Raw genomic sequence first — 25,548 nt, 5'->3', positions numbered from 1 at the left:
TATCTCATGTCTGGTGTCATAAGGGCATTAATCCCATCATGAAGGCTCCACCCTTACGACATAATCATATTCCAGAGTCCCCGTCTCCAAATATTGTCACATTGGGGGTTAGGGCTTCTACATGAGAATGGGTGGAGGCATAATTCAGTCCACAGCACTCTGAGAAATCGAGTGCCACCACTGAGTGAAGATGTTAAGCGACACTCATGTGTACTTTTTCTCTCCTCCACACATGCTGTCCACTTTGAGAAGAACACAGCAAGACTGATGGTCCTAGAACCTGAGTCCCATTCACAACCTGTAGCACGATGAGGTAGCCAACCTGCAAAGCTACAAAGAAAACTTGCAGTTTATTGTTGGGATTAGGCGTTGCTGCCAAACAAACAAACAAAAACTGTCTAATCCATAGAACAGTGGTAAAGAGGCTCAGGCTCAGAGAGGAAGAAATGTCATTGCTTATATGCAAAAATCTTTCAGGAGCCATAAGACTGAAATTTTTCTGAAGAATACTGAAATGAATTCATGATAGTAATGGAATTCTAATGCCAAAAAATAACTTTATGACAGTAACAGGAATAAGTGTTCTGTATTTTTGTACTTGGGCTAAAAAACAGGAAGAATGCATAATATTTGGATGGGGTGCAGGATAAAACTTCTGGCTACTCACAAGCAGCTAGGTTGAATATGTTTGAGTGCATTTAATAGGAGTAGTTATGTTACTTTTGGCATAACAAATTACCACACATTTAGTAGCTTAAAACATTTGTCATTTCTTGTCTCACAGTTTCAGTGGGTCAGGAGTCTGGGCACAAGTGAGGTGGGTCCTGAGCTCAGACTCTTACAAGACTCACATCAAGGTGTTGGTTAGACTCTGTTCCCATCTGGAGGTTTGACTGGGGAAGGATCCACTTCTAAGCTCCTTCAGGTTGTTGGCAGAGCTCAGGGTCATACAACTTCAGATTTCATGGCAGCTTGATTCATCCAAGTGAATGAATGAGAGAGGGAGAGAGGGAGAGGGAGAGAGAGAGAGAGAGAGAATATGAATGAAGGTCTCTGCTACTTGGAGCCCCTAACTTCAGGGAAGGCCTGAATACTCTTAGTGATATTAACAAATGTGGTTTCTAGATATTACATAATGAAATTAGGCAACATTTGGAAGATCTATATAGCTCAGTGAATCAGTATTTTCCAAAGACTAATATCTTTTTGCTCTCACAAATTCATCAATGGATAAAAGATCATCCAAAGTAGATTATGAAAAGTTCATTGATAATGGTTTCAGATTCTACATTGCAACTAGTCTTTAAAAGACAACCGTTGGTTGAGTTTTGGAACAGTATCAAAGAATATCCACCATTACCAAAAAACTATGAAAAACACTTCTGCCTTGTCTTCTGCTTAGCGAGAGAGAAAAAAGAGCTGTAAAAAAAAATGCAACAATGCCAGTTGACTTATCTGTTCGTTTTGATTTTGGGAAAAAAATAATGTGTTAAATGTTACCACGTCATGAGTTTATTATCGTTATTTTAAAATAAAGCTATAAATACAAAAAAAAGCCTACCTGACTAGGTCAGGCCCACCCAAGATAATCTCCCTTTTAATTAACTCAAAACCAACAGGTTAGGAACCTTAATTATATCTGTAAAATCCTTTCATCTTTACCCTACCCTGAGAGTGACACCCCATCACCTTTGCCATATTGTATCGGTTAGAAGAAAGTCCCAGATTCCACAGCACAGAAGGGGAGAGGATGACACAGGGGTGTGACTCATCATGGGTTACCAGAGGGTATATCTGCCATGTCATTCAATAAACTATATTGGACTACATTATTACTCCAGAGAACTTCAAAGTTTTCCCATTTATAAAATCAAGCCAGGCGTGGGACAAAGGTAGATGTAGTGACTGGGAAGCAGGGATGAGTAATAAAGCTCAGACCTGAGGCACTATGAGGACATGAGAGAACTGAAATAAAGCAGATACGACTCTCTTAAAGAAACATCACCAAAAAGCCATGTCTGATTTAGTATGAATAAACAAGTTCCTCGATACCCATCAGAGCCGTACAAACGTTCCCAGAGGCAGAATCAAGACCAGGTTGGAAATAGCCCCTTCTAATCTGCTATCACTGTGGTGGAGCTGGTCAGGTGCACCTACGCATCTAGCCACTTACACTTCAGAGACCCCAGGAAGGATGGAAAGTGTGATTGCATTTCAGCATTGGCTAGGAGGGACATCTAGTGGCAGCTGGAAACTGGGAGGGTTGTCAACTGGTAAGCACATAACCTTGAGCAGGTTAATGCATAGAGATTCTGAGTGGGAGGTGCTGATGGTGTTCTGTCTGTTCTCCAGGAAGCCAGTCAGCCACCGATTTCAAGTTTTTAAAAAAGATATAAAAGATTTTTATAAGATTATAAACAAACCATACCTGGTAGTATCTTCAAAGGCATCTAACATTATTTACACGCATTCTCATAAAGAAGTGTGCTCTCATAGAAATAAGGGTAACTTCAATGAGCCACATTATATTTCTGTGTGTGTGTGTGTGTGTGTGTGTGTGTGTGTGTGTGTGAGAAAGAGATAGGAAGAGAGTCATCAAAGATTGATCGGGAGAACATTATGACATGGTAAAACATATATAGATGAAAGGAAGGAAGTAAAGGAGGAAGGGAGGGAGAAAGGAAAATGGGACTCGCGGTGCTGTAGCCATACCTCCTCCCTCCAATCCCTCAGGGCAATGTTATCTTTGCCTATTTTGACTCTTCATCTTCCCCACCCTCTAAGATGTGTGGCTTTCTACAAAAATGGATTTTAGAACTTTCAGATGTATCCAAAAAAATGAACAAAGGAGGACTCAGCCTGAGAAATGGGAAAAGAGAAAAAGCTGAAAGACAATGAGGCTAAGTGAATCTTTATGGTACAGATCTGAGAAGGTTGGGGGAAAGAGGTGGGAATAAAGAGGCAGGGATGGAGTGGGTGCTTCAGGGATGGGGGAGAGCTTTAGAGTGGTGGTGAGTCATTAGCTCTTGAGCAGCCTTAAGTGAGAGGAAACTGTGAAGGAGAGAAAGAGATGAGTGTTTTCAAGTTTATTTTAATATTATGAAGATTTTTTGACAGATCCAAATTAAAGATTGGAATTATTTTAATTATTAATTTCACTGGTTTTTATCCCGGTACCTAGTTAAAGGCCCACTACGTAGTAGATGTCAGTTACTGAATGAATGAATGAATGAATGAATACCAATTGCCATCCTAAAAGCTCAGGTTGGACCAGTTCAGCCAATATGAACAATGAGTAGAATGTGGTGGTAACTGATGTCACAATGGACTATGAAACCAGAATTCCACGGTGTGGCCTCAACATACCTTTTTAAAGCATTCCAACTTGACATAAAATTAGTAGCAGCTTGTTTCCTCCAGTTCACTGAAACTGTTCGTGTCGGGTTACAAAGATGAATCAGAAGACATAGGAAACCCGTAAAGTCGAGGTGTTTAAAATATGTCTGTTCTCATAAGACCTGTTTCCTCAAAACTCTAATAATTCTCATCTCTATTTTCCATATTTACTTCTGCTTGAGTTCTTTTATTTACCTGGAATTCTTTCTTTTTCCTCTTCATCTCTCCATTTTCAGAGCTGATCTCAAAACTCTTCTTATCTGTAAAATGAGAATTTTTGAAACAGAAAATTCTGAGTCCCTTTCCAACTCTTTCCTAACACTTTGACACACAACACAAAGTTGCGACTGAAATCAAACATTTATTGTGCAAGGACTATGCATCCTACTGTAAGTTTGAAGCTCCCATGCAAGTTAGGTCACTTTCCTTGGGCTTTTTATAGAATTCTGTGTGCTCCTCACTTGTGGCAGCTGTCTCTCTCAAGCTTTTGTCCCTGCTGGTGTGCTTATGTAGAATTTTCTCTCTCTGCTTTCTGGACTATGAATTGTTTGAGGAAAATATGCTGTTTTATTCATCTTCCTGGTTGTTTTAAAGACACATTTAAATATAAGGAATGTTTTAATTATTAAATCAAGTCTGGCAGGAAATCAGTTTGGCAGCAATTCACCAGTAGTTTGTGTCAGTGAATGTATTTATTATGATAAAAATTATATTTCTTTGAAACTCTTTCATTATCTGAAAGTTTTGAAATTCAAGTGGAATGGAGTCCTCTCCAATCACTCCCAATTAGTACTGTGTAGTTGCATGCGTACACTGTACACAAATGTATTACCATACGGTAATAAATTCTGTGGGCTTTTCCTTATTTCCTTGTCATGAGATTTTGCTATACTAAACACTGCTTTTTTTTTTTTTTTTTCTTTCTGGCCTGAAGGAAAAAGGCCATCCTAAAAGAATAACAGGCCTTTGAACTCCGCAGGGAGAAGAGAGTGATTTCGTGAACATTCCATTCTCCAAACTTGTCATTCTCTAAGTTAGTGATCTTTCTTTATTTACATGTTGATTGGTAGAGTTTGACATAGTTGTACTAGAATTTAAATTTATTTATTTATTTTTATTTTTGGCTGTGTTGGGTGTTCGTTTCTGTGCGAGGGCTTTCTCTAGTTGCGGCGAGTGGGGGCCACTCTTCATTGCGGTGTGCAGGCCTCTCACTGTCGTAGCCTCTCTTGTTGTGGAGCACAGGCTGCAGACGCGCAGGCTCAGTAGTTGTGGCCCACGGGCCCAGTTGCTCTATGTGGGATCTTCCCAGACCAGGGCTCGAACCCACGTCCCCTGCATTGGCAGGCAGATTCTCAACCGCTGCGCCACCAGGGAAGCCCTGTACTAGAATTTAGATGGGTGATTTTTGGCTCAAGAATTTGATGTTCAAAGTAAATGTTTTATTACTTATTTGCTGCCTACCTCTAAAAAAGTTGGGCAGCATACAATTTAAAAAAATGTGAAATAAGACTATTAAAGTAACAGAGCAAGAGTTCAATAATGTCCAGCAAATCCAGCTGGAATGCTTCTCCAGATGGGAATTTAAACACCGGGGAACTGACACTCTGGCAGGTGATGCTGCTTAAAGAAGTCAGAAGTGGAAAGAAGCAATAGAAATAGTAAAAAAAAAAAATCCCAGGAGTGGGGCAAGATCAAGTCAGCAAAAAAAAGAGCAGGGGGGCTTCCCTGGTGGCGCAGTGGTTGAGAGTCCGCCTGCCAGTGGAGGGGACACGGGTTCGTGCCCCGGTCCGGGAAGATCCCACATGCCGCAGAGCGGCTGGGCCCGTGAGCCATGGCCGCTGCGCCTGCGCGTCCGGAGCCTGTGCTCCGCAATGGGAGAGGCCACAACAGTGAGAGGCCCGCGTACCGCAAAAAAAAAGAAGAGCAGGGAACGATTACAAATTGCAAAATGGAATTAGTCTACTCAGGGATGAGTAGACTAGGATAGAAGTAGGAATAAAAGATGAGAGAAAGGGGGTCCTTAGATCATTATCACCAATGAAAGTGCTTCTGCTTTCTTGTGCTAAACCCAGACCCGTGCACTGTTGGATCATTTGACTTAATGGCTTAAGTCAGCATGCACAATATTAAGGAGATTAAATGTATCAGATAATAAAGACCATGGGAAGCTTCTGCAATTGAAGACAAGATTTATCTATGAGTTGTTAGTTTTCAAGGAGAAAAAGGATGTATGACAGATTCCAGAAAAGACCAAATTCTTAGAAAACAAAAAAATAGGATTAAATACTAGAGAAATTTGTTCTTTACATGTCTATCAAGAAGAGGAGAGAAAACTAAAAAAATAATTATTTTTAGATTAAGACCCAACAGATAACAATTTAGCCTTTCTCTCCCATACTATAAGGCCAAGTGAAGAAATATTGGCTATATCTCTTATAAAGAATGGCTGTTAATGGCTGAGGAGAGAAAATGTTCTTGTTGCAAGGGGGTTTCATAGGGAAGTCTTATAACTAAATCATTAAAGTGATGTCATAATTAGCCATTTTCAGCATGGACAGGGATGCTTTATATATGTGCCAGAAGATACAGCTTGAAAACTAAGCACTGTTCACTCCAGGTCTCAGGTATTGAAGAAAAAAAAAAAATCCACCTTCTGTTCATTTACAAAAGGGATCAAGTGTCCTACTGTGAGCAGGAGGGATGAGAGGGTCAAGATGCACAGATTTCATGCAAAGATAATGGGCCAATTTTGGAGGGAAGGGGCCAGACTGAGAATGTAATGGTATACAGTCTCTAGAGTATTTCCACACAAACTGTCTTTGGATGAAGGACAAGAATTCCTATAGAAATGTGTTTCCCTAAAGACGGAGCCACTTTGATATTTTTTGCACCTTCATTCATGAAAGGAGGCAGAAGAATTTCTGTCCCTGGATCTGAAAGGCATTTAATCTAACACGATACATGCCTGTATATGTGACACATCTTTTTGGAAGAATTTGAAAGGAACTGCAGTTCCAGAGGAGTGAGTGAGGGGTCACCTTTGTAATGGTTCCTGTGACTCTATTTCTTCCCCCCTAATGACTTACCTAAAATACATTTGTTATAAACATTGTCTTTCCTGGAACCATTATTTTCATGGTATTTTATCCTCACACAAACATGCCGAAGGGAGCACAGGTCAGGCTTATGAAATTTGGTCTTCCCAATGATCACCTGGGGAAAGCATGATTATCCCCTTTTACAGATGAGGATCTTAAATTCAAAGACATGCAATCTCTTTGCCCACAGCTTCACACTTCGTGTGAAACAGAGCTGGAATTCAAGCTCACTCCTTTGTTTGGAGTTATTTCTAACATACTTCTCTTACTCTCCCAGACATGTATTTATATTCAAGACAAACAAAAATGTAACATTTGGCTTACACCGAATCATTTATCTTCTTATTTGGCACCGTGATTATACAGCATTTATAAAACTCCCTGTCCAGTCAGGCAAATACTTGCACTTCTGTGCTTTGATTTAGTGCACTAGGTCCCACTATCGAAGTTACTAGCCTTGCAAATGGTCATAATCTGAGTCTAGATTTCTAGGCTTATGCTTATAAATCACTTGGCAGAGAACAGAGTTGATACTAGAAAGAGAATCACAGGTTGGAAGGGCTGAGTTAGCATCACACATCAACAGAAATGAAGTAGCTTTATTTTAACATGGGTTATGAACAAAAGCCACTACAGAGAGAACAGGGTTAAGATGGGACTTAACTTATTTTAAAAAGTGTCACTTAGGAAAATACCAACTATCATAACGACTGTTGTATACAAGTTGAAAATTTTTGAGACGGTATAACTTTCTTTTTTGACAGAGCAATGCTTAGAAATAAAATACTTTAAACTATAATTTCAGTTCTTAAAAATATATGACTACAAAGTATAAGACAGTCTTTAAATCTCCCAAATTTTCTATAGACAGACTCTAACTTAAACTATAAAAATAACATTTTAAACAATAAAAATAACATTTTTGGTTAGAGGAATAAACTTTGGTTTTATTTTTGTTTTCCGTATGGCTCAGGATATATTTGATAAGAAATTGTTTTGTACTTCAGATGTTTTGACATAACTCCGCGAGGATGCAATGCCTGTGGATGAATTGTACGTGTTGTACATAATCTTCACTCAGGTGATAGTCTGTCTTCTGAGACCTCCGAGTCCCTGAGAATTTGAAGGCAAATTTTGTCCCATTAAAGTCTATTTGTTTTTCAACAAAGTCATATTTGATTTATATTGAGAGGAATTTTCACGTGGATCTTGGCATGTTCAGAATTTTCATTCCTTTATTTTTCAAGGACACATTTTCGAGTATAAGAATAATGCCAAACATAATAAACGCAAATAAAACATTAATTTGGCACTCTTAGTTTATATACATGTTTACACTTTTTGTGAACCACAGACTTTTATATCCAACTTACTATACTGCTCCTACTTACTATACTGCTCCATAGGCCTTTCCAACTCAATATTCCCTCAACCAAATTTATGAACTCCACAAATGTAGTTTTCCTCCAATATCCCTATTCTCAAGGAAGGCACCATCATATAAACAGGTAGCCAAACCAGAAATCTAGTGGTCATCCTTGACACTTTCCTCTCCCTTCCCTTCATATCTGATTTATTGTGCTTGAGCTATAAAAATAGCTTGAACTATAACTTATCCTTGAACTATAAAAATCTCCTTCTTTTATGTGGTGAGAGAAGAGGGATCAAGGTTTGGAGAGAAAGCCTTGAATGCATCCTAAAAATTGCCTCCTGTGGTTAATGCTGACTACAGTTACCTAATAAAGGGTGAGTACATTTTTTGCACATTCAAAATAATACTATATAAATAGTAATAAAGCCTTAATGTAGGCACAAAATGTGAAGTAATGTGAATTTATACAATTAAAATTTCATTGAGAATTACATAATTACAAAGCTGAGGAATTGAGTGAACTGTAAGTTGTATTCACCCTGTTGCAACATGGCTGTGCAATTTTAGCTGCTGAAAAGATCTACCCACCATCTTTGAATTATTTTTAAATTGCGTGGATTTTGACTAATAGGAAGTCAGGAAAGCATCTTTCCCCTAGAATATGGCAGCCCCGTCATCATATATTTGTGAGAAAGATGTCCTCCCCAGCTACCACGAAAGTCCTCAGTAGCATTTTCTTATTGGATAGTGAAGCCTTCAGGTAAAATTTTGTTCCATCTTTACGTATTATTTATGAGCCAAATCTTTAACATGAAAGCAAAAATAAATAAATAAAGTGAAAACGAAAGGAAAATTGTATAATGCAACACAGCTCATGATTCCATGAAAATCTGTCGTTTGAGAACTTACATGAACTAGGCTTTCCTGAGCATTAGAAATGGCAATTTGGTGTTGTTTCTGGCTGCAAGTTAACATTTCTTCCAGCGTTCATTTGCTGCTATTTCACACAATGGGGATCTGGCAGTCAGGTACTCTTAACAGGCATATTACTGGGCCTCAATCAGGTTTTGAATGTTAAAGCAATCTCAGTTTGGATTGACAGGGTATCTAAGGAAAATGTACTTATTTCCACTCTCTAGTTCCTATGACAGTGCTTTTTTGTAATGGACATTGTATGGTCATATATTCAATTTTCATGTGAGATGCATCCGCTGAATCTCATTAAAAACTACCCAGGCTTGGCTTCACAGACATCTTCACAAACACAGGAATCCGCATTGTGTCTCTTCTCCCTCATAGAATGAATTATCTGGTTGTCAGATTATTCCAGCTTTCCCTTCATTTTCTAAGAGGAATTCATGGACCTTGTAATACATTTTCTGAGCATAACCACCCAATTGTCCATTGCTTGGGTTGCAGTGGCCTACCTGACCTGTACTTAGCATTACTGATGTCCCAGGTTGTGCCAATAAGTTTGTCCTAGGATCTGTCATAGAAGGCATCACTTGCCTTCTGTATCTTGGTGTTTTATGTTCTTTGTGGCTTGTTGTCATTTGTAGCTGAGATACGGGGGAATGATAACTCTACCAGGTCGCAAGATATCAAGATGGTTCCATTTGAAGCCTCAACTTCCTCTTCTGAAATATAAAAGTTTTTGTGAGAATAAAAGGAACTTACATTAAAGTACTCTGTGAAATGTTAACTTGCAATAACATTTTAAACTAATTAGCCCAAGTTTACATGATATAAAGAATATTGAATTAAGTAGCTTTTTTTCTCCAGTAATGATTAGTCAGTAACTGTTCTAATCCCTTAGTACGTATTATTTCATTTAATAATGACATTAACTATATAAAGTAGTTTTATAGTCAAGGTGGTTGAAGCAGAGAAGTTTAGGTAAATGACATAGATCATGACATAGATCATAGCAATAGAACCATAGATCATGACATAGATCATAGTAATAGAACCAGTCTTCATTCAAATCAGTATGTCTCCAGGATCCTGTACTAAGCTGATCCCCTGTAAGTGGCCAAATAAAATATTAGTACTAGCCCAGCATGTGTGTCCTTAGGCAAAAACCACATGCTCTCTTTTAGTCCACATTAGCTTTCATATCTGAAAAATAAAGGATGAGTTTCACTTGATGTTCGAAGGTTAATGTGTAAAGGTTTTTTGTAGCTTTAATTCTTTTGATTTCCCACAATTTACCTTTTTCCAAAGCATTCTTTCTCTTCGCTCTTTACAGTAAAACATTACTGTCATAAATCATACAGCCAGGAAGATTTGTGTGCAGTCCTAGGGAGGATTAGTTAGGGAATGGAGGAAGCAGGAACAGAAAAGGGAAGAACCTAGCAAGTCTCACAGAAAAAAAGGTGTCAGCCAAATTCTGTAGGAGAAATGGGAATGTAAATTAGGTCCAGAGTTTGTCCCAACCAGAAACAAGTGGACTAACTCTGGTTTCATGTTAACAGCACCCCTGATGGGAATGTAAATTCCCAGAGATTTCAGATTCCCTGTGTGTTCAGTCAAGGAGGTTCTGGTACCTTGAGGCTTGTCTCCCAAGGAAGAGTAACAGTATCTCCACCCAGAGCAAAAACACATGGCAACCAGAGGAGGGTCACACAAAAATGGTAAAAGGATTTAAAGGAATCTGGGCAGAGCACCAAAAGTATCTGCTAAGATTACCTAATATGCATTCCAAGAAAGAAAAAATCTAAATGTTTACTCGATTGCTAAATATTTAATAAAATTGTAAATATTTATTAAAGAAAAAATTCTAAATATATACATTTGGAATTAGTATATAATTTATAATGCTTTGTCATCATTAATACAGAAAATGAAGAGAAATACAAATAAGGTAGGTACAATCAATTGACAAAAGAGGAAATAAAATTAGCAAATATATAAAGATATTAGGTTAAAATTATCAAAGAAATATAAATTTAAAGAGGTACCATTTTTCACATATTGCATTTGTAAAAAAAAAAAGAAAAAAAAGAAAGAGCGAGGACTTTGCTGGTGGCGCAGTGGTTAAGAATACACCTGCCAATGCAGGGGACACGCCCTGGCCCAGGAAGATCCCACATGCCGCGGAGCAACTAAGCCCGTGCACCACAACTACTGAGCCTGCACTCTAGAGCCTGCGTGCCACAACTACTGAAGCCCATGCGCCTAGAGCCCGTGCTCGGCAACAAGAGAAGCCACCGCAATGAGAAGCCCATGCACCACAACAAAGAGTAGCACCCGTTCACCACAACTAGAGAAAGCCTGAGCACAGCAAGGAAGACCCAACACAGCCAAAAATAAATAAATTAATTAATTAATTTAAAAAGAAGAGTGAGAAAGAGAAAGAAAGGAAGGAAGGAAGGAATGGAATGTAGTAGACTTGTGATTGGGTTGTTTTTTTTTTTACTTCTCAATAGTGGCACTTAAAGTTTTTAAAGTATGCAAAGTGCAGTTTATCTGCTTTTTTTGTTTTTTGGTTGCCTAATCCAAGGGAATAAAGATTTATACATATATTTTCTTAAAGAGCTTAATAGTTTAGCTCTTATATTTAGGGCCTTTATCCATTCTTAGTTACTTTTTGTGTATGATGAAATCAAGTGGTCCACTTCATTCTTTTGCATGTGATTATCAAGTTTTCATAGCACCATTTGTTGAAAAGACTATTCTTGCCCCCATTGTGTTGTCTTGCACCCTTGTAGAAAATAATTTCCTATAAATATTGGGTACATTTCTGGATTCCCAATTGTATTCCATTGATCTATATGTCTATTCTTATGTAACTAACAGTCATGATTAATGTAGCTTTGTGGTAAGTTTTGAAGCCAGGAAGCATGAATACTCCAACTTAATTCTTCTTTCTCAAGATTGTTTTGGCTATTCCATATCCCTAGAATTTCCAAATTAGTGTTAGAATCAGCTTGTCACTTTCTGAAGAAAAGCCAGCTTCCTCCAAAGATGTGAGCTTAAAATTCCTGGCCCCTGAAGTACTGAGAGGAGTGAAAACGATTACACAGAAGATCCAAAAGAAAAGTGTTTGGAGCTAGATGAGGGCAACTCAGACAAAGGGAGGGAAAAAAAAAAAGAAAAAAAATTAATTTTATATTGTTAAAAAAAAAAACACAAAAACATCCAAGTAAACAACTGGCAGAAGACTTTCTCCCATAAGTGTGCATGCTGCACATGTTAATAAACTATTTTTTCAATAGTTTATTAAAAAAAAAAAAGACAAAGGGAGGATCCAAATCAGTCTTCTTACTTACACCCCAAGTCCTCAGGGCAAAGAATAACACTGGACATAGTGTTTCTTCTTCTTGGTTATAAACTTGTCCAAGGCAGCAGTTTTCAAGGAATGACCTAGTCCCTGCTCCTCGGGTATGTATCTCCTGGAAAGCATTTATCTGCTGGTAGGAGAGAGGTACTTAGATAAAATGAAAGAAAGAAGCCTGACCCATATTCTTAAAATTGGGAAAAAAATTTTTTACATTTTAGTTTGAGGTTTTTATTAAAATAGTGAGATTCATATATTCTCCATATAATCCAATATAAAGTTACAATTGGAAATAGTAACTTTTCATTAATCACATTAACTGATAGTACCAGAGTGCTTTTAAATATATGCACATTTTTTTTAATTTGCAAAATATATTCACTTTTGTTTTCCATTTTTAACATCATAATAATCGTGGCGTGTTGCCCAATATGGGAGTGTTGCCCAAATTTTATGGACAATATAACTGGGACTCAAAGTCTCATAAGATTATTGGAGGGCTTCCCTGGCGGCACAGTGGTTGAGAGTCTGCCTGCCGATGCAGGCGACACGGGTTTGTGCCCCGGTCCAGGAAGATCCCACATGCGGCGAAGCGGCTGGGCCCGTGAGCCATGGCCGCTGAGCCTGCGCGTCCGGAGCCTGTGCTCCGCAACGGGAGAGGCCACAACAGTGAGAGGCCCGCATACAGCAAAAAAAAAAAAAAAAAAAAAAAAAGATTATTGGAGTAGTAGGGGTTCAAGCCAAGGTTTCCTAACTATTTGTTCAGTGCACCCTTCACTGCCCATATCCTTAATTATGACAAAGAATCAAGAATTTACTGGTCATAGTATCAGCTCTACCTATTGCTTTATGGACACATACTTTCTCAATCCATCAAGTATTTGATACCTGTATTTTCAGAAATGATATGTGACCTTTGACTTCGCTTAACCAAAGTATGTGCAACTCAGTTTAAGTCTTCTTTGAAGGCACAGTGTGACAGACCAAATTTGATGTGCAGGATTCCCTTTCTCCATAATGACACTTCTGACACACTGCCTGGAGACAAAAGAGGGAAAGACCCAGGATGTTCCATCTGCTCTGTCACACACACATGCAAATTTTTTAAATTAAAAACAAAGAAAGGGCTTCCCTGGTGGCGCAGTTGTTGAGAATCTGCCTGCTAATGCAGGGGACATGGGTTCGAGCCCTGATCTGGGAAGATCCCACGTGCCGCGGAGCAACTAGGCCCGTGAGCCACAACTACTGAGCCTGCGTGTCTGGAGCCTGTGCTCCACAACAAGAGAGGCTGCGATAGTGAGAGGCCCGTGCACCACGATGAAGAGTGGCCCCCGCTTGCCACAACTAGAGAAACTTCGTTTCTGGCACAGAAACGAAGACCCAACACAGCCAAAAATAAATAAATAAATTAATTAATTAAAAAAAAAAGAAATGGCCATTTTTTCCAAAGGGAAAGGGAACTGCTTGGGGAATCTGAATGATGTAACGTTTGTCTGAAAGCTTTAAAGATGAAAGGTGTCACTTTTTACCCATTAGCCTTGTAGAATGATGAGATCCTGAGTGTGCCTTGCTACTTCAAAGGGTCGTTGGAATTCATCTTCCAGGAAAGACTGCCTGAAAGATTTTTGTGAAGGAGGTGTGGTTCCTTCCAGGGCCTTCCTTCAGCACACTTGTAGATTGCTACAACCTTTAGTGTTCACCAAACTTTTTAATGTAACTTCTAAATCTTTTTGGGTCCCTCATGTAAATTCTCATAGAGGACATGAGGTATCTTCTGTCATTGTTCAAGCCCAGATGGACCTTCCAGAGGTTAGACTAGGGTTCTCTCCTCTTGCTTAAAGATATATATATACCTCATCTCAATGATCAGAGAAGTAAGGGTGCATTTGGAGTTCAAATTCTGGAAACAAATCATACTTTGCCTAAGAGCTCTCTTGCTGCTCTGCCAGTTGCCCAGTGTGCCCCAGAGTACCACTAAGAATGCTAATTATGGGTTTAGGATTTCCAGAGAGAAAAAGGACAATGGGCAGATCTGTGTGTGGGGTGGCAAATAGTGTATAATTATTTGCAAATCTGCCTTAAGGCAAGAGAGAACCAACATCTCCTACTAGGTCTGCTTGCCAGGGGAATACTTCCTAGCTAATTGACTATTTCCCAAGGAGATTATTTTTCTCATTACATCATTCCCAAAGTGATGATTCTGAGATTTTTGCCTAATGTTTTCTTTAATACTTAAACCAGTAACCATAAATAGTATCATTTTTGTTTGTAGTCTTATCCAATATAGTAGGGACTATAAATTGTTTCCATTTACAGTGATTCAGGAGAGGCCAGAGTTTGGTGGATCTTCTTATTCCAGTCCCTGGTGGAGAGTTTTTCATAAAAGCAACCATCAGTATTGCAGTTGGCTGCCATCTAAACTCCTCTTGTTTATTTCCGAAGCAAAGCTGGCTTTCCTCCCAAAGTGCAATGGGAGCCAGTTGGCCTAGTTAGTCTCTGAGAGGCTCAACTTTGCATTTCCCCAACCCCGAGAACTTCCTTTGGGTAAACAAGCCCAAAGACTTATCTGTTTTTACTTTCTGTAACTTACTTGTGTTTGGAATCTAATCATCACTGTTTCGTAGATAGCTTTCTCTAATTCATACATATAATCCCATTCCTATTCCAGCTTATTCCTTAAATACTTAATACAAAATCTGCTTCCACACCCTCCCTTACTTCTTTACATGTATCGTTACACACACACACACACACACACGTACACCCAAGCATGCGCAAACACAATTATTGGTCAAATATGTCAATCAAATGTCTCGAGAAGTCTATATTCAAAAGGGAAGACATTTTAATATTCTTACATTCCAACATTAATTTAAAAAATGATTTTTGAGACCTTGAATTGAAAAAAAATGTATGTTAGCCATACTCCCAAGAAAGACAACTAATACATTAATATAGTTTGTGTGTTTTATAAATTTTATAGGATATATCCATGGCTTAAAGGATTTATTGTGATACAGCTTTATGGTTTCTAAATTCTAAAATACCCTCTGTTAAGCTAACTAGAATATGAAGAATATTTTGTCAAATTCTGATCCACTTTTTGTCTCCTCCTGATGGAATTCCTATGATTTTTTCACTGTTTTTCACAGATACTAAAGATTGGCAGATAATTTTACTTCATATTTCCCGTGTAAAAATAAGCATAAATCTATAAAACATGTTATTACTCTTATTTTAACTAATAATTATTAGCACATATACATTCTTAAAATGCTAAAAAGAGAGCTATAAATATATGTCAATATCAGTGTTGAATTTTACCAGGACCCTGTGCTCCTGGAAAATGGCAGTGGTTAAGGAAACCATCTCCACAATTTTGTTTTTCAGAAATCTTTCTACCCTTTTATGTTCCAGTTAATGGCTTACCACCAAGAAGTGTGCTTCCCCATATGACTTAGTTGAGACTCCTTGTAAACTCTTTCTCATGACCCCCATAAGATTCACAGATGACCCTCCTTATTTACCTGTGATGAGACCAAACACAGACCTTTCTCCTTTTTCCTGAACCTGCTGTAAAGGGCAGACACAGACCCTCTAATGTCTTGTTCTTTATCTCATGAATGATTAGCTAAGATTAAATCTGTCCCCCTGAAACTAGATAGACACAGAGATAAACATTTCCTGCTCAGCTGACTGACTGAGACTCATCTAACAGCAAAATAACAACTCCAACTATAAATCACTCGTTTCCTCCCTATAAGAGTCAAGGTCACAGCACCATACTGAGACCTTCTGATCTTTGGATCTGGGCTGCTCTCCTTATTATAACCAGTGATGCTAGACAAAGCTACAACTCCATTCAGATAGCATCAAACAAAACTCTGGAACCAGTGGATAAGTTCGTCACCAAGCACTCCTTGAATAATCTTTCTTTCCTGCACTGTCTGCATTTGGCTTCAGCACTGCACACACGCATGGTCGCATACAGATATAAACATACATTTGGACCTTTCTTGAGCTCTTTGCTTAAAACAGGCAACTGTCCTTCATCAAATGTAAAAGTCTCAAAGGCAGGATAAAGAACAGCTTTTCTAAGTCTTCAAAACCCCTTGGAGTATCTATTTCACAAGGGGTAAACACTGTTAGCCTTTTGGGTTTAGTTGATACTTTTTCCTAAAAAAATTAGGTGGCGTTTTCCTTCCTTCTTTCTTAATTCATAAGCACCAAGCAAGTTTTGTCCTCCTGAGATATCCTCTTTTTTTTTTTTTTTTGGAGACAAAACAGATGGGCCAAATCTGCTATGAGCTGTTACAACTTATTCCTTGGTAATTCTGTGGGTCACCTTTGAGCAGGTCATGTGGTGTGTGTGCTGGGGGCGCACAGAAATGAATGAATGAGTGTACATTCATCACCTGGGGCTGTGAGGCCAGTGCTTCTCTGCAGTGCCTCCTTGCTGCTCCTTGTTAATGTCAACAACGCAGTGCCAAACTCCTGTAAAAATCTTCTGCAAAACTTGTTGGAAGGGTGGGCTCCTGAAGTAATGCACCATAGAGGCAACTGGATTTTCATTAAATAAGAATACTCACTACCATGTCTGAGCTGCCTACTGCTAACCTCAGCACCAGGTACATCACACGCGGTATGTTTTCAACTGTGCAACAACCTCTTGAAAGTCAGATTGAAATCAGACTCCAGGATTTCTGCTCTCTCCTTTACTGAATCTGCTACAGAAAATCAGAGATTGTAGAGCACTTGAAAACCTTCCTAGACTACCAATAATCCTCAGAAGAGGTTCTGGGGGGGCCTAACTCTAAATTCACACTCTTACCTTATATTCCGTTAAATGAAGCAAGAAGGTAGGCCCACGATGGGCACATAAACTACTGTGACTAAAGGTCTCAAGGGCTGATGCCAAGGCTGTCTGTTCTCAGGCTTCTCTGAACAGCTCGGTGGTGGTGGTGGGGCGGGAGGTGATGGTAGAGACATAAAGAAAACCAGTGAAGAGTTGTAGGAAATTATCTGATTGTTTTCTCCCTAGAGGGTGTTATGAAAGTCTCATCCCCAAATCTGAGGAAGCAGGATGTAGATTTCCAGAAACAAGGTGAGATGAAGGCAAAATGTTATTTATACCAGTATGAACTCACATCAGCTCTTTCTGGATGTGCAGCTGTATAAAACTGCCTTTCTTAGGAATAATGAAGTTTGAGACAGAGGTGTTTCTTCCTCAGTTATAAAAAAACCATTTCAGGGAGCTGGCTTTCTGCATTGTGTCCCTTCTATACCTGGGTTCGCAGATACTCAAGCCAGTCTGGGAGTGGTGAGAAGCTTGTGAATTGCCAAATGGAATTCTGTTTGCGGTTTGGAGAGAGGGAACGAGAGAGTGAACTCATGACTTTTGTTTCTGACCACACTGAGAAGACATGTCCTTGAATCTTTCCAAAGCACCACGTCCTCTGCTTGATCAGTGAATTGTCAAGGTGAACTTTCATCTACCAGTCCTCCAATTTCAGATCTGAAGATGATTTCAAAAGAATAGAGTTATACAGTGAAGTGATCTAAGAAAAATATATCTACCAATGTTTGGGAAAGATAGCAGGGAGAAAAGGCGAAATTATTGACAAAGAAACCCAAAACTAGATAAGACAAATGCTGATGGCAACTCTAGTGCGAAGATAAAGTACCCATGTTGGTACCCTTAAGCAGCGGTCCCCAACCTTTTTGGCACCAGGGACCGGTTTCCTGGAAGACAATTTTTCCATGGCTGGGGGCAGGGGGATGGTTCAGGCGGTAATGCGAGCGATGGGGAGTTAAGAGGAGCGCAGATGAAGCTTCACTCGCTCACCCACTGCTCACCTCCTGCTGTGCGGCCCTGTGTGGGCAGTTGGGGACCCCTGCCCTAAAGGACAGGCAATTTGAATTCAATGCAAAGCAAAAATTACATAGATATCTCACTGTGACACTCAGATCCTTCAACACTGAGTTTCCAGCTCATTGTCTACCTCTGCTTCTCCGCTACACTCACTGTACATTCCAACTGGACTCTTACTGCTGGAGGATGGCTTCACGCCTTCCTGGTATGGCAGAGGCATAAAGTGCCCTCTGCTGCCACAGTCCACTTGAGTCATCTCCTGACTTGAGATGCCTGAGGCTTGTGTGTCTATCCCAATCCAATGAGACCTGCCCAAAGAGTAGGGGTCTTCTACTAAGCTCTCCAGGACTCCTCTGAGACCCTTCTCACTATACTTGGTGTAATGAGGCTCTGTACTTGTGCTCCTCCGCCTGTGAACTCAGAGCACATCTTCTGCCAAAGAAGTCCTCTTCACAAAAAATCCTCCCTCAACCTCCAATATGTTGTACCATCTACCCAATTCTTTTTTTTTTTTTTAATCTATCTATTTATTTATTTTTGGCTGTGTTGGGTCTTCGTTGCTGTGCGCAGGCTTTCTCTAGTCGCGGTAAGCAGGGTCTACTCTTCGTTGCGGTGCGTGGGCTTCTCATTGTCGTGGCTTCTCTTGTTGCGGAGCAAGGGCTCTAAGCGTGCAGGCTTCAGTAGTCGTGGCACGTGGGCTCAGTAGTTATGGCTTGCAGGCTTTAGAGCTCAGGCTCAGTAGTTCTGGCGCATGGGCTTAGTTGCTCCGTGGCACGTGGGATCTTCCCGAGCCAGGGCTCGGACCTAGGTATGCCTGCATTGGCAGGCAGATTCTTAACCACTGTGCCACCAGGGAAACCCCCCATCTACCCAATTCTTAGTTAACCTACCTTGAAATTTTGGCATTGTCTTTTGGCAACTCCCACTGAAATTTCACATTTATTTTATCTTAGTGCCTCATTCAAAACTTCTAATTTCTCCTCCTATTATACAGCATTCAGCATTTCCTAATTCATGAGAGTGCAATTAGGTGACAATCTACATACCTTAAATCTGAACATTGTTACAATCATTTTTTGTGACTAGGATATAGTTGCGGCTGGAAGTTTTTCACCTTTCCGATTTTTGCTTTTTGCTCTGTAGAATTTATATATTATTTTGTTTATTTATGAAATTAGAATATAATGCACAAATCCTTGGAGTCAAGGTGTTGTGAACAGACAGATCCACCAGGGGATTTTTCCAGTACATTGTGAATGAATCCTATGTATAATACATAAAGCTCCCATGAGAAATAAATAACGTTATTTGTTGAGAACTATGAAGAAAACAATCTGTTTCTCTTTTTAAAAAAGGCCACAATGATGTACTATGGAATGTGTATCATTATAATAACAGGAGTGGACTAAAGCAAGAGAGAAAAAGGAACATGCAACCATGGGAAGAAGGCTAACCACATTAACCCTTCATAAAGTGTTTACTTCATGAAATGTTTTGAGATATCACATTGCGTACACACATGATTCCAGTGGATATCATGAAGGATATTACGATTCTACAAGCTAGACTGATTTCTGTAGTAACTACATTTATCCAGAGAATCCACAGCTAATAAAAGAGCACCCTATTACTCCTAGGGGTGTAAACTCCTCTTGGCCTGAGAGGATGGTAAATAAATTGAGGTTGCTGGGATTGAAGAAGAGATGTTCTGTGTACTCACACCAACAAGATATATTCTTTGTGGTCCAAAATGGCATTTCCCATTTCTTGATAGTCTGTATAATTTATCTATTTTGTTTGTTTATTGTCAGTCTCTTCCACTAAAATATAAGTTCCATGAAGGTAGGGAGCTTTGTTTTGTTTTCTGTTGCATCTTCCATGCCTGGCACCTAGCTCTTGGAAGGTTTATATAATGAGTAAGCTAAGAAGAAAGGGTGAAAATATAGGAAGGCAGGTTTTTGACTCAACACAAAGACTTTTAAAATTACCTCTGTACTTGTATACTGTCTGCAGGCTGTGTGGTCTTCAGCAGGAAGTGGTTTCTTCTCTAGAGCTCCAGCTAAATCCAGATGACTGTTGGCCTGGGATATTTTGGGGGACGACACATTGGAGGTGTTTGAACACCAGGTTCACTTCCAGCCTTGTGGTTCTAAGGATGGGCCTTTGCCAAAGAATTTACAGTGGAGGGAACCCAGGGCAATCATACTGTGTTAATGATGGCAACTTATTGAACTTGGGATACAAGAGGTAAGGAGTCAAAGATGGCACTGAGACTCCCAGTCTGGAGATATTGGTGCCACTGAAGGGAAAAACTGTAATTCAACAGAAATGCTGGTTTGTAGGCAAACTTTAAATCATGGTTAGAAATTCTGAGTTTAATGTGTTAGTGGATTACACAGGAGACATCCAGAAGGTGATTATATTCAGGCAGATACGGAGCTCAGGAGAGGCTGAGTTATGTCATTCCCATTTGTTAGAAAAATCCACACCCCTCTCTATAGTAGGTAGAGATATCCAAGAAAAGTATGCATAACTCTTCCCTAACTGGTCATGCACATCCATCTTTATGAAATAATTAGCCTCAGTATTAAAAAACAGAACAATTTTCAGATTATTATATCAGAAGAACAAGAATGTTTCTTGAAAGTTGTAATCTGTATTTTGATTGAGGACCATATAGTGTATTTTGAAAAGCTTTATTTAGACTATGTGATAACTTAATACATATTAATAAAAGTGGTTTCTGATGTGTTTTAAAAATCATGCTTAAAAGATGCCATCAGTGAATAGTATATTTAGCTATACAATTTTATATTATATAGAATGTAGGTATTATAGTTTCATTTCCTAGATGAGAAAAACAGAGGCCCAGAGTGACTTTATTGCTTATAGAGCTCAAACTTGAATCCCTGTCTTCAGAGCCTGAGTGTGAAGCTCTTTCTCCAGCATTCTGCTTCAGCGAGCTGTGAGTCACCAGACTGAGACTCCGCCCTACCATGGGACTGATCAGCTGGCTGCTCATTGGTAGTGAGAATGCCTACCACTTGTCCTTGACTCAGTTGTGGATCCCCCCCGCCCCCAATTCTAGTTGCAGTGCTTACCACCTGCTACCAGGGAGCCTCATGGTAAAACTGCAAGTTAATGATGATTGTACCAGCCAGAGTTTCTTGGATGGGCTGATAAAACCCACTCCCCAATACAAGGCTATCGCAGCAATAGGTCCTTTTTTTTTTTTTCCCTTCTACTAGTGATAATGTTCACTGCGAGAGCAGCTAATGGGTAGTCAAGTGCAGAGGCTTGGGATCTGGGAGAAAATGAGCTGAACAGGGAACCATGAATAAGCTGTTAAAGCCAAGTGGAAATGAGAAGTGGGGGTAATTTGGAGAGGTAGATGAAGAAGGCATTGGGGAGCACTGTGACAACACGGGGTTAGTTTTGTGCGAATGCAGTTTCAGGGGAGCATTTGCCCAGCTGCAGCATTACAGCATCCCTTTTTGTACACTGGATTTATTTCAGTGGGGAAGGAAGAAGGGAGGGGCCATAGGAATAATGGGGGGCGGCAATGAATTAGGAATGTTTTGGAAAAGTAATTTTCTGTCTTATATACTCGACAAAAGCACCTGCTATAATTTCACAATATTTTCTGTGAAAGCTAACCTTTATTTGCTATACAGGAAAGGTTGGCCAGTTACTGCCCAGCACTCACAGAAGGTAGAGATTGGGTCAATTTTTACTTAAGAGGACTGTGCCTTGCACTGGAAAGCTGAAGGAATATAGATTCAAGGGCTTGTGGTATTTTTTTCACTCGCAATTTTTGGAACCATATTCAGTACTACTGGATTAGGGCATGTTCTATCAAACTAACAATCAAAAGCTTTCCTATGGGGAAAGTATTAATGTTATAGCTGAAAGAGGTGACAGCCGAATTACTGACATCAAAAATAATTTATTAACCGTGTCTGTGCAAAATACTCTGGTAGGCACCAAATCTCAGGGGCTTCCTGTTTCAATACATCCTTCTCTCTTTGCAGTCTTTTCAGTGTACCATTCGGCTCTTCACCTGTGAATAAAATGGATACCTTGAAAACTTCATCTTTGGGGACACGATTACAGGCCAAGAGAACGCTGTTTTCATCACCAGCGACAATCATACAGTGCAGGGAAGGTGTTCTAGGAGGCTGCCATCCTCAAACTCTCTTTCTTGGAGCTTGTAAAACATCTTTCCGGTTTCCACTTTAGATCAGGAAATCCGGGAAGAGTCGACTAGAGAGGTTTTGCACCATCAGCATAAACCACGCTGATGCTGGCTCTCTACCCCTTCATCCTTCCTTCTTAGGCCGGTCCCCTAGTCCCCCAGGCGGGTCCCACACTGCACCTGAGATATAGGTACACAGGTGCCTCTCTACCCAAAGGAAGAGAAAGGAAAGAATTTTGGATACCAACCCAAATCGTTTTAAATGTTACCTCACATTCAGTTACCTTGTGATGTGTGCACCTGTGTGTACATCTACATTTAAAGACAATACTTTTTAAAAAGGTAAGTTAGCACACGTCGGCTAAGAGGTATCTGCCGGGTGTAATTGCACAAAGGTCTGTTTCACCAGCATCTCTCTTAGCAAGTCGGAGGGAACGGGCTCTTGATCCAGCAGCGCCCGCTGCCAGGCGGGGAAGCGCACAGACACCCCCCCGCACGCGCACACACCCCTGCTCTCTCGCCCCGCAGCTTCAGCCTCTGACCCCACTGCATCCACACAGGAAAGGGGCTCACAATCGGTGGGTCGGGAGCTGCTTTTGCCACACACTTCCAAGCGAGCGTTTGCTTGGATCATTTATCTTGTACGCGTTAAGAAACCACCATTAGGTGTTGGGGGGAGGCGCTACTTTGCCTGAAGCCCAGCCAGTCCGTGGCGGCTCCGCGCACACCGCACCCGCCTGGCTGCCAGCGCCCGCCTGGAGCCGCCTCCCGCCCGGGGTCCCTGTTCCCCCGGATCCCGGACGCGGTCTCTCGTTTCACGTCTCCCCCTTCAAGTGCGACCGGACAGGGGCGCCGGGCAGTGCTTTCGAATCTTCTGCGGCTTGCGGGGTTCCCTCCGCGGCGGGTCGGACAGCACCCGCCGCGGGCGCCCAGTGCGTCCCCGGCCCCGGGCTCGCGGCGGCGGCGCAGCTCGCTGGAGTTTGACTCTCGGGCAGCGGCGCCGGCGCGGAGTCTCAGGCGGCGGGAGCTAGGCGAGCCCGGCCGCTTGCCCTCCGCACTGCGCTCGGATTGGTCTCTCCCAGACAGTGCTAGCCGAGGGTTGGCTGCGGGCCGGCTGAAGAACAGGTGCACCTTACCGCCCGGACTCGCGGAGCAGCCGCCGAGGAAAGCGGCGCGGCGGGCCCGGCGACCGGCGGCGGCCAGGCCGGCCCCTCTGTGTCGGAATGCTGCTCTCTGGCACCTGGCGTTCCGCGGCCGGCCAGCTCAGCCCCTGAAGGCGGCGCGAGGCCCAGGGGCGGCGCGGGCGGGCGCCCCGGGGAGCTGGCCGGGTGCGGCGCCCCGAGGATGCCGGCGCGGCTGGAGCGCATGCAGGCGGCGGGCGGCAGCGGCAGCGGCAGCAGCAGCAGCAGACGACGCGGGGCCCCGGCGCACAGGAGGCCGCCTGCCGGGCTGCAGACGCGCCCCGCCGCTCCCTGACCGGCCGGCGGCGCAGGGGGCCAGTCTAGCCCCTCTTCAGAGCTCCTCGCCGCCACCTCCCCGGCCCGCGTCCCCTCCCCGGCCCGCGTCCCCTCCCCCGCTCCTCTCCTCCCCGCCCGCCGCCCGCCTCTCGGGGGGAGGGGCGTGGGGGCAGGGAGCCGATTTGCATGCGGCCGCCGCGGCCGCTGCCTGCGCCCGAGCCCGCCGCCGCCGCCGCCGGAGCCCGCGCCTGCGCCCGGCCCGCGCGGCCCCATGCCTCTGGCGCGGCCCTCGGGGGGGCGAAGGTGAAGACCGGCTCCTAGGATGAGTGAAGGGGCGGCCGCTGCCTCGCCACCTGGAGCCGCTTCGGCAGCCGCCGCCTCGGCCGAGGAGGGCACCGCGGCGGCTGTGGCTGCGGCGGCGGCGGCGGCGGCGGGCGGGGGCCCGGACGGCGGCGGCGAAGGGGCGGCCGAGCCCCCCCGGGAGTTACGCTGTAGCGACTGCATCGTGTGGAACCGGCAGCAGACGTGGCTGTGCGTGGTGCCTCTGTTCATCGGCTTCATCGGCCTGGGGCTCAGCCTCATGCTGCTCAAATGGATCGTGGTGGGCTCCGTCAAGGAATACGTGCCCACCGACCTGGTGGACTCCAAGGGGATGGGCCAGGACCCCTTCTTTCTCTCCAAGCCCAGCTCCTTCCCCAAGGCCATGGAGACCACCACCACGACCACTTCCACCACGTCTCCAGCCACCTCCGCCGGCAGCGCCGCCTCTTCCAGGACGCCCAACCGGATTAGCACCCGGCTGACCACCATCACGCGGGCGCCCACTCGCTTCCCCGGGCAGCGGGTGCCCATCCGGGCCAGCCCGCGTTCCACCACGGCACGGAACACTGCGGCCCCCTCGACGGTCTTGTCCACGACAGCCCCTTTCTTCGGTAGCAGCACTCCGGGCTCCCGACCCCCGGTGCCAGGAACCCCCAGTACCCCGGCCATGCCCTCCTGGCCCACTGCGGCATACGCTACCTCCTCCTACCTTCATGATTCGACTCCCTCCTGGACCCTGTCTCCCTTTCAGGATGCTGCCTCCTCCTCTTCCTCCTCCTCGTCTTCCTCCTCTACCACCACCACGCCAGAAACTAGCACCAGCCCCAAATTTCGTAAGTAAACACTGTGTCTGAACTCTGATTTACTGCTGAGTTTCCATTCTGCCCTCCTGTTGTCCTTTCCTCTCGCCAACGCCTGTCTTCTAGCATCCTTCACCCCCACCCCCACCCCCCACTCCATTCCAGGTTTGGAACACGGAGTGAGAGAATTAAACCTGGCCACAGGGGAGGTAAAAGGTGCCGGCCTTTTCCTGTGTGTGTGTGCGTGGGGGTAGGGGTGGTGTGAAGCAGAGGGAGATTGTCAGCCAAGCTCCATGGGCCCTACTTAAGTGGGTCCCAAATGAGAACTAACTCCCTTCAACGGGTTAAAGCGAGTGCAGACCTGCTGGGGAGCTCTGGGATCGGGCTCCTGATGAGAGCTGGGGAGGAAGGAAGGAGGGTGGGAGGGAGGGAGGGGGGAGGAGGGGGGAGGGAGGGCCTTCCCAAAAGCACTGAGCCCTTTCCCCGCCCGTGGGAAGGAGAGAAAGAAAAGCACTTGTAAATCGACCGACGTTAAACCGCGGAGGAAAGTTGTATCCATGTGGGGGTGGGCTGGGGTGTGTGTGTGTGATGATTTGATGGAGATGTTGGTACGGTGAAGCTGTAGACACTTCCAGCAGCCCTGACCCGGGCAGGGACCAGGAAGGGTTAATTAGAAGCCATTGTGGGAGGTAGGGAAAGGAGGCGATCCATGGCGAAGGGCTAAAGTGATCACCTCCTACCCTGCCCATGGCCATTCC

General features: G+C 42.9%; 1 protein-coding gene and 1 long non-coding RNA gene across 10 annotated transcripts in view; one reads left to right on the top strand and one right to left on the bottom strand.

Moving 5' to 3' along the window:
* Positions 1-817: 817 nt before the first annotated feature.
* LOC138414310 (uncharacterized) lies at positions 818-24,771 on the bottom strand. The gene is made up of 3 exons (XR_011246758.1): positions 24,700-24,771; positions 3,592-3,656; positions 818-971 (listed from the first exon to the last, which is right to left on the bottom strand). It is a non-coding gene; the product is annotated as an uncharacterized lncRNA (long non-coding RNA).
* NRG3 (neuregulin 3) overlaps positions 23,969-25,548 on the top strand; it is a 1,071,784-nt gene continuing 1,070,204 nt past the window's right edge. For all 9 annotated transcript variants that reach the window (XM_060034679.1, XM_060034686.1, XM_060034685.1 and 6 more), the window contains exon 1: positions 23,969-24,823. In XM_060034679.1, the coding sequence (XP_059890662.1) occupies positions 23,992-24,823 (832 nt within the window). In that variant the 5' untranslated portion in view covers positions 23,969-23,991. The remainder of the gene's footprint in view (positions 24,824-25,548) is intronic.

Source organism: Delphinus delphis, chromosome 16, assembly GCF_949987515.2.
Source record: "Delphinus delphis chromosome 16, mDelDel1.2, whole genome shotgun sequence".
Classification (NCBI taxonomy): Eukaryota; Metazoa; Chordata; class Mammalia; order Artiodactyla; family Delphinidae; genus Delphinus; species Delphinus delphis.
Note: the sequence above shows the minus strand (reverse complement) of the source record. Positions and strands in the feature narration are given on the sequence as shown.